At 38.4% G+C, this 10277-nt stretch overlaps 1 protein-coding gene across 1 annotated transcript; it reads right to left on the minus strand.

The window, feature by feature from the left end:
* Positions 1-267: 267 nt before the first annotated feature.
* On the minus strand, positions 268-9129 carry LOC128235975 (type-2 ice-structuring protein-like). Its single transcript, XM_052950762.1, has 3 exons — positions 8986-9129; positions 2206-2354; positions 268-541 (listed from the first exon to the last, which is right to left on the minus strand). The coding sequence occupies exons 1-3, from the start codon at positions 9127-9129 to the stop codon at positions 268-270; spliced, it is 567 nt and encodes a 188-aa protein (XP_052806722.1).
* Between the last annotated feature and the right edge of the window lie 1148 nt (positions 9130-10277).

The following is a 10277-nucleotide window of genomic DNA, read 5'->3' on the forward strand; positions in this document are numbered from 1 at the left end:
ATAGTAAATAAACATTTTATTTTGGGATATCCCACTTATGAAGGCCCTTATCTAACAAAAACAATATTCTGTAATTTCCAGAAAACGAAGAAAAGAGGAAATTGTATAGTTTTCTTTATTTGTAAATATGTTTTATTATAGGTCATCCTCTATAAAAATGGCTCAATGTAAAATGTCTGTCTTTACAAAATGAAATGATTCAATTCAATTTATTTGTAATAATCAAAACCTTGATTATGCCGCGGTTTACATGTCCATGCATGTACGTTACTTCTCGCAAACAAAGTGTTGAGGGATTTCACAAACGCCGTCATACCACGTGGAATTCTGGTCGGTGCCCATCATTATGATACATTGTCCATCTCCTGAAGGCTTCCCAGGGGCATAGTTGTCGTAGTTCCAAGGCTCGCCGTTGTCCCAGCTACTTACGATTGTACCGTTATGTAGCGTTGTGGTTGTGATCAATCCTCCGAGCCAGAAGCTCGTCATATGTAGGCCCGCATCATTTCTCAGAGTTTCGATCGTTTCCTGGTCCTTGTCACTGAAAGGTATATGGACTTTGCGATTATAATCCAAAGTAATAAATTGTTTAAGTTATTTGATATTAAGCGTTACTAATGAAAGCTATAAAAATGAGCGTTTGGTTTGACATGTTCGGTCATTTTCGCCGATTTCAGGTTGGCGACATTTTTTTCCAAATGTTTTTTTAAAAATTACCTGGTTTTGTTATTAGTGTGGCCAGGGCTGGTATTCAATATTGGTCTTAATCATATCTAAGAACGGTGTAGCTAATCGGATAACTTGTTATTTATAACTGACCAATAGAGTGAATGAAATTAATGATGTATGACCATAAGATTAATTCATGTTGAATATTGAATACCACTCTAGTTGACAATCAAACAATCAGTTCAGCAGTAATATGATTATATTTTATTATGCATAAAAGCACATGACTGCATTATCAATAGCTTAACTGGTGGTTAGCGCACTCACTTCTCACCAAGGTGACCTGGGTTCGATTCCCGGCTTTAGCGCATGTGAGTTTGGTTTGTGGTTACCAAACTGGACAAGTGGGTTTTCTGCGGGTACTCTGTTTTCCCCCACACTACAAGACCACACTCTCGCGCAATATCGTGCCAACGAGAGTGACATAGTATAAGTTATCATAACTTCCTTCACAATCGTTGTAAAAAAAAAATAATGATTAAACTAACCCAAAATCATGCCGAATGAGCTTGACAAGTTGCGAATACTGGTCAAAGCCGACGAAATTTTTCTAACATTTTATTTAACACAAAGCCTCAATTCATATTTTTTTAGAGTGTTATTTACACTTTTTCAAATTTGAGATATTTTCAGTTAATTATCGTTTATTAACAAAAAATAATCATATTCGACTTGTTATATGCAGTATATAAACAACACATGTTTGATTTTGTTTTCAATGTTTTGGATTTTTATTCAAAGCCATGTATGCAATTTTCATAACATAGTATGACATAACATAATACAAAATTGTAAATTATGAAAAGCATGATTAAATGTGTTTTATGTCTAGCCATGTTAAACATGAGAGATTCGCTTTCAAGACGTAATTAGTTTAATGTTAACGGACCAGATTAGGGACTGGCAAAACGGTGTTTTTTAAGGTTATAATGTGCCAAGCAGAGATCCATTTATAACTTGTGTTTATCTAAACAGAATCAAAATAAGACTTTGAATGATGTATAAAATAGTGGCTACATAAGTTTCAATAAGTTCGTGTTTTGGTGTGATAAATACCAAATAATGAATATAATTTAGTGATGGGAATAGTATTTCTCCCACCTCAGATAAGTAGATCCAATAATTTAACCATGCTAGAAATTCTTATCTTGCCCACGGGCGAAGATAAAATGCCCGTATGGAACTCCTTTTTAATGGTCACCACATTGTTATTACCTCCCTTGTTGACGAAAGACGGCTGTAGCATCATGGAAACCTTGACTTGTGGCAATATTTAGAACGCTAATTAATTATTTCTCGCTTCAAATGTCACCATCAATCAGTTTTGACGCACATTCCAAGAAACAATGCGCTAAACACACTACGCTCGGGTCGGAATGATCCTATCTTACACTCTCGGCCATGGAAGATACTTATAATCTTTTCGATTGCTTAAATTCCGTAAATGAATGATTAAATAACATATTAAACGTTTACCTGTAAATGGTAGCGAGGTATGCTCCATAATGAGTGCAGCGAGTACTAGCCTCATCGTACGTGACCGCATAAGTGTCGTCCACATAATAGCAATGGCCGCCCACGCCTCTCCAGCCGTGCTCGCATGTGTCGCCCTCCAACTTGTAAGCCTTGATGTTAAAATTGTAACATATTTAAATAGCTGTGTAAAGTTAGCTAAACATACGACATTGGACATTGGACATTCAAGATCGAATGTTGTTGCATTCAAAACATAAAAAATAACATAAACATAAAACATATTTAAATAGCTGTGTAAAGTTAGCTAAACATACGAAATTGGACATTGGACATTCAAGATCGAATGTTGTGCTGGCACGACATTGGACATTGGACATTCAAAAATGAATGTCGTGCCAGCACGACATTGGACATTGGACATTGGGATTTCAAAAATAAATGTCGTGCTAGCACGACATTGGACATTCAAAATCGATTGTTATGCTGGCACGACATTGGACATTCAAAATCGAATGTTAAGTTGGCACGACATTGGACATTGGACATTCAAAGTGAAAGTCGTGCTAGCACGACATTGGACATTCAAAATCGAATGTTGTGCTGGCACGACATTGGACATTGGACATTCAAAATCGAATGTTGTGCTGGCACGACATTGGACATTGGACATTCAAAAGTGAAAGTCGTGCTAGCACGACATTGGACATTCAAAATCGAATGTTGTGCTGGCACGACATTGAACATTCAAAAGTGAAAGTCGTGCTAGCACGACATTGGACATTGGACATTCAAAATCGAATGTTGTGCTGGCACGACATTGGACATTGGACATTCAAAATTGAAAGTCGTGCTAGCACGACATTGGACATTGGACATTCAAAAATGAATGTCGTGCCAGCACGACATTGGACATTGGACATTCAAAAGTGAAAGTCGTGCTAGCACGACATTGGACATTGGACATTCAAAATCGAATGTTGTGCTGGCACGACATTGGACATTCAAAACTGAAAGTCGTGCTGGCACATTCAAATTAATGTATGACATGATATATGAATGAATGTTTTCTACCGACTTTAAGTTAATTCGGATGACATGCAATTTTCGGAATTAATTTTTTTGAGATATTGTCTTAAAATTATTTGAAAAGGGTTAGAGATCACAAAAACAATGACTCATTATAAATTTATAAACACCAAGAGAGCATTGTCTTTACGATTCCATCGCAAATTTTGAAACTTAAGCATGATTCAGATAGACATGATGTCACATATGCAGAGAAAGATTCAAATGAATATACTTATGAATGGTCGTGGATTATATGTAGACAAACAGTGATAATGCTTTCGAAATGGCATACTTTTAATAAGCTTAATTGTTCACACACCACTGCTACACATACAGTACCATTTATAAACGAAGTGAAGATAATTATATTCACAGTATATGATGACATATGGAAAATATACACATGCATTGATGATTCCAAAAAATATATATGTAATCGTTCCTACATCTACTTTATCTGGTTTTACGTATTATACGAAATATTGTCAATGAGCCGATTAAGTAACCTATTACAGCCTGTCGACTTATTTTTTATCGACTCAATTAGTCACAACATTCGATTTTGAATGTACAATGTCCAATGTTGTGCCAGCAAAAAATTCGATTTTGAATGTCCAATGTCCAATGTCGTGCCAGCACAACATTCACTTTTGAATGTCCAATGTCCAATGTCGTGCCAGCAAAACATTCGATTTTGAATGTCCAATGTCCAATGTCGTGCTAGCACGACATTCATTTTTGAAATTCCAATGTCCAATGTCCAATGTCGTGCTGGCACGACATTCATTTTTGAATGTCCAATGTCCAATGTCGTGCTAGCACGACTTTCAATTTTGAATATCCAATGTCCAATGTCGTGCCAGCACAACATTCGATTTTGAATGTCCAATGTCTTATGTCGTGCTAGCACGACTTTCACTTTTGAATGTCCAATGTCGTACCAGCACAACATTCGATTTTGAATGTCCAATGTCCAATGTCGTGCTAGCACGACTTTCACTTTTGAATGTCCAATGTCCAATGTCGTGCCAGCACAACATTCGATTTTGAATGTCCAATGTCCAATGTCGTGCCAGCACAACATTCGATTTTGAATGTCCAATGTCAAATGTCGTGCTAGCACGACTTTCACTTTGAATGTCCAATGTCCAATGTCGTGCTAGCACGACTTTCACTTTTGAATGTCCAATGTCCAATGTCGTGCCAGCAAAACATTCGATTTTGAATGTCCAATGTCGTGCCAGCACAACATTCGATTTTGAATGTCCAATGTCCAATGCCGTGCCAGCACGACTTTCAATTTTGAATGTCCATTCTCCAATGTCGTGCCAGCACAACATTCGATTTTGAATGTCCAATGTCGTGCTAGCACGACATTCATTTTTGAAATTCCAATGTCCGATGTCGTGCTGGCACGACATTCATTTTTGAATGTCCAATGTCGTGCCAGCACAACATTCGATTTTGAATGTCGAATGTCCAATGTCGTGCAAGCACGACTATCACTTTTGAATGTCCAATGTCCAATGTCGTGCCAGCACAACATTCGATTTTGAATGTCCAATGTCCAATGTCGTGCTAGCACGACATTTCTTTTTGAAATTCCAATGTCCAATGTCCAATGTCATGCTGGCACGACATTCATTTTTGAATGTCCAATGTCCAATGTCGTGCTAGCACGACTTTCACTTTTGAATGTCCAATGTCCAATGTCGTGCCAGCACAACATTCTATTATGAATGTCCAATGTCCAATGTCATGCCATCACAACATTCGATTTTGAATGTCCAATGTCGTGCTAGCACGACTTTCACTTTTGAATGTCCAATGTCCAATGTCGTGCCAGCACAACATTCGATTTTGAATGTCCAATGTCCAATGTCGTGCTAGCACGACATTCATTTTTGAATGTCCAATGTCCAATGTCCAATGTCGTGCTGGCACGACATTCATTTTTGAATGTCCAATGTCCAATGTCGTGCTAGCACGACTTTCACTTTTGAATGTCCAATGTCCAATGTCGTGCCAGCACAACATTCGATTTTGAATGTCCAATGTCGTGCCAGCACAACATTCGATTTTGAATGTCCAATGTCCAATGCCGTGCCAGCACGACTTTCAATTTTGAATGTCCATTCTCCAATGTCGTGCCAGCACAACATTCGATTTTGAATGTCCAATGTCGTGCTAGCATGACATTCATTTTTGAAATTCCAATATCCAATGTCGTGCTGGCACGACATTCATTTTTGAATGTCCAATGTCGTGCCAGCACAACATTCGATTTTGAATGTCCAATGTCCAATGTCGTGCAAGCACGACTTTCACTTTTGAATGTCCAATGTCCAATGTCGTGCCAGCACAATATTCGATTTTGAATGTCCAATGTCCAATGTCGTGCCAGCACGACATTTCTTTTTGAAATTCCAATGTCCAATGTCATGCTGGCACGACATTCATTTTTGAATGTCCAATGTCCAATGTCGTGCTAGCACGACTTTCACTTTTGAATGTCCAATGTCCAATGTCGTGCCAGCACAACATTATATTATGAATGTCCAATGTCCAATGTCATGCCATCACAACATTCGATTTTGAATGTCCAATGTCGTGCTAGCACGACTTTCACTTTTGAATGTCCAATGTCGTGCCAGCACAACATTCGATTTTGAATGTCCAATGTCCAATGTCGTGCTAGCACGACATTCATTTTTGAAATTCCAATGTCCAATGTCCAATGTCGTGCTGGCACGACATTCATTTTTGAATGTCCAATGTCCAATGTCGTGCTAGCACGACTTTCACTTTTGAATGTCCAATGTCCAATGTCGTGCCAGCACAACATTCGATTTTGAATGTCCAATGTCGTGCCAGCACAACATTCGATTTTGAATGTTCAATGTCCAATGCCGTGCCAGCACGACTTTCAATTTTGAATGTCCAATGTCCAATGTCGTGCCAGCACAACATTCGATTTTGAATGTCCAATGTCGTGCTAGCACGACATTCATTTTTGAAATTCCAATGTCCAATGTCGTGCTGGCACGACATTCATTTTTGAATGTCCAATGTCCAATGTCGTGCCAGCACAACATTCGATTTTGAATGTCTAATGTCCAATGTCGTGCTAGCACGACTTTCACTTTTGAATGTCCAATGTCCAATGTCTTGCCAGCACAACATTCGATTTTGAATGTCCAATGTCGTGCTAGCACGACATTCATTTTTGAAATTCCAATGTCCAATGTCCAATGTCATATTGGCACGACATTCATTTTTGAATGTCCAATGTCCAATGTCGTGCTAGCATGACTTTCACTTTTGAATGTCCAATGTCCAATGTCGTGCCAGCACAACATTCTATTATGAATGTCCAATGTCCAATGTCGTGCCAGCACAACATTCTATTATGAATGTCCAATGTCCAATGTCGTGCTAGCACGACTTTCACTTTTGAATGTCCAATGTCCAATGTCGTGCCAGCACAACATTCGATTTTGAATGTCCAATGTCGTGCTAACACGACATTCATTTTTGAAATTCCAATGTCCAATGTCGTGCTGGCACGACATTCATTTTTGAATGTCCAATGTCCAATGTCGTGCTAGCACGACTTTCACTTTTGAATGTCCAATGTCCAATGTCGTGCCAGCACAACATTCGATTTTGAATGTCCAATGTCGTGCCAGCACAACATTCGATGTTGAATGTCAAATGTCCTTCGTCGTGCCAGCACAACATTCGATGTTGAATGTCCAATGTCCAATGTCGTGCTAGAACGACATTCATTTTTGAAATACCAATGTCCAATGTCGTTCCAGCACAACATTCGATTTTGAATGTCCAATGTCGTGCTAGCACGACATTCATTTTTGAAATTCCAATGTCCAATATCCAATGTCGTGCTGGCACGACATTCATTTTTGAATGTCCAATGTCCAATGTCGTGCTAGCACGATTTTCACTTTTGAATGTAATATGTCCAATGTCGTGCCAGCACAACATTCGATTTTGAATGTCCAATGTCGTGCCAGCACAACATTCGATTTTGAATGTCCAATGTCCAATGTCGTGCCAGCACGACATTCATTTTTGAAATCCCAATGTCCAATGTCCAATGTCGTGCTGGCACGACATTGGACATTGGACATTCAAAATCGAATGTTGTGCTGGCATTCATTTTTGAATGTCCAATGTCCAATGTCGTGCCAGCACGACTTTCAATTTTGAATGTCCAATGTCCAATGTCGTGCCAGCACAACATTCGATTTTGAATGTCCAATGTCCAATGTCGTGCCAGCACAACATTCGATTTTGAATGTCCAATGTCTAATGTCGTGCCAGCACAACATTCGATCTTGAATGTCCAATGTCCAATGTCGTATGTTTAGCTAACTTCACACAGCTTATTTAAATGTAATGTTAATTTAAAGGGCGACCACCACCTCAGATATTCAAAAAATCGTGTTCATATTGAAGCAGGTAAACATTCTTCCAACTGCATCGGAATCGGAATCAATTCGTTTATTTCTTGACAAAATGTAGTTCACAAGGAAAAATGATAATTTGGCAACGCGTTTTGTAATCACGAATCTTCACGAAACTTGGTAAAATGTTTGACTTTCTGAAAGTTTGGTGTGTTTGATTCTGAGTCATATCTAGCAAAATGCACCTGCAAGTCACTTCATCAATTATTGTTCAACCCTTTATTTGCGTCCAAAAGTAGGTCACTATTTTTTTTTTCAGATTGTCCACCCGGTTTACGATAGTGGACACTGTTTCTGCCCAATGCCATCTAAACTGATTAGAAAGTCTGTCTGGTTGATGAGTAAAATATGTGACCCAAGTTAAGAATGATTGTATCAGATCGAGAGGGTATAGCGGCTGAGAGTTTGAAAACAAATCTTTCATTTTTTTTGATCGGAAACCAAACGAAGGCGAGACGTCGATGACGCTGACGACGACCCCATTTGTGTCTACCATGATCAACAGTTTTAAGGCGCTTTCCGCATAAGAAATAGAGCAAATCGTATCTATATCTAATTTTATTTCAAAAGTCGCAATTGCTTCCATAATTTCAGTTTTAAATGTTTGATTCGCAATATAAATATTTCTTAAATATAATGTTTCATGTAGAAAAAAAACCTGCGTGACTCCGCGTGAATGCGAATCGGAAGCGGATACATAACAGATCAAACGATAAAATACATACTTGCTTTTACGTATGCGGACATCGGACGCGGAGCGCGTGCACAAGTAATAACGACCAATATTGTCATGCATTTCGATTTTAGACAAAGGAAAAGGAATATCTGCTAATATTCATTTTTTATATATATTTGCGAGCCGCTTGGCATTCGGACCGTTACTAAAATAATTAACAAAAGATGTGCAATGCATTATAGACGAAATACACCGTACGTTATTGCGAGCGAAATCTTGTATTTCATTAAAAAGCGACGTGACGTACCGCATTGGTATTATTGTTGCGTTGGTAAAACACCTGAGGTTAAAATACTAAAACGACTGTTTATCGAGAGCTCGTCCATTTACGTTTAACTAATAAACTTATAATTCGCTCTTCTATGTGCCGCGTAGTAACATTGTTGGCGGTAAAAAGTGTGGTACGTTGAGCAAACTGGCCGATTACCGAACTTACGTCTAGTTTGTATTCATCGCAAGGCAGACGTTGCAAAAAATCAAAGCACTTACCACAGCTAAAGACGCTGACCGGTGATGCGTGCATGTTCCGTTCGTTTCCACGGAGAAATTCGTGCACGCGGCCGTCTTGGAGCATTCATCAGCGCACCTGGCCGTGGCTACTGTTGGCACCGGGTCTCTTGTCGACTCTGTCATTGAGTAATGTTTCAAAACGAGGGAAAGTCCGAATACGGAACTCGTACAGAAAACCAGCAGGCTAAAGAATAACGCTCCCGCCATGACTGCACGTGCAATCGTTCCAAAGGTCGTTTAAGAATTGAGAGACATGCCTTGGATTCTGTTCTGAGGATAAGAAGGAACAGGAAACGTCTTTGTTCTATTTTCAATGCGAAGCAGGATTTTTGTGGTAAACGCGACTCTATATATGGACAAAGCTGGTATAGCTAACATTTGTTTTCCTTACCGGATGCGCTGAAATATTGTAAAGGCTACAAAACACTAAAGGCTAAACACTTTTAGGCCCGGGAATGACTACTTTATAAAATCCGTTCATATGAATAGAAAATGCCGGAAAGTGTTTCCGTTGCTTATAAATGCTAGCAGGTATTTGTTTAATATTTCTGTCAGACTTCCGACCGTTTTTTTAACAATATGTGAGCTTTTAAACTCCTATATATTTAGTATTATAATTTCGGAAGCCTCTTTTAAAGATAACTACTTATACGTTTTTGACATGTCAATGAATCCCTGTATTATGAATTGAATCGCGTGTTTATTTTGATAAACGAGAGGTTGCGAAACACATTGGGCTATTTTATATATTGACTACGTCTGTGTATCCACCCTGCGTGGTTTATGTACGTCACTTGTGTAAATAGGTACACAATTGAGAACATTTAACATTTGATATTGTCTTGGTATTAAAGCTGCACTCTCACAGATATACCATTTTAACAAAAAAATAAATAAAATTGTCTTGCAAAAAGCAAATTTTTGCGCAAATATCCGCAAACCAATGATAAAAGATTGCTGACAAAATATCAGATCGCAGATTTGCATATTTCTGCTCGAAAATTAATGTTTTATGGCTTAAACCGTTGCTAACGGTTTAAGAAAAATGCATAAAACATTAATTTTTGAACTCAAAAATAAAAATCTGCCATCTTATTTTTGTCAGCAGTCTTATATAACTGGTTTACCTGGATTTTCGCAAATTGGCTCGTTCCAAGACAAACAATAAAAAAAACAATACGTTCAATTTGTGAGAGTGCAGCTTTAAAAAACGCCCTTATAGTAAAAGGTGTCATTTTCCATTGAATCAGACAACAACGCTGTACAATACA

Source organism: Mya arenaria, chromosome 1 (genome assembly GCF_026914265.1).
Source record: "Mya arenaria isolate MELC-2E11 chromosome 1, ASM2691426v1".
Lineage (NCBI taxonomy): Eukaryota > Metazoa > Mollusca > Bivalvia > Myida > Myidae > Mya > Mya arenaria.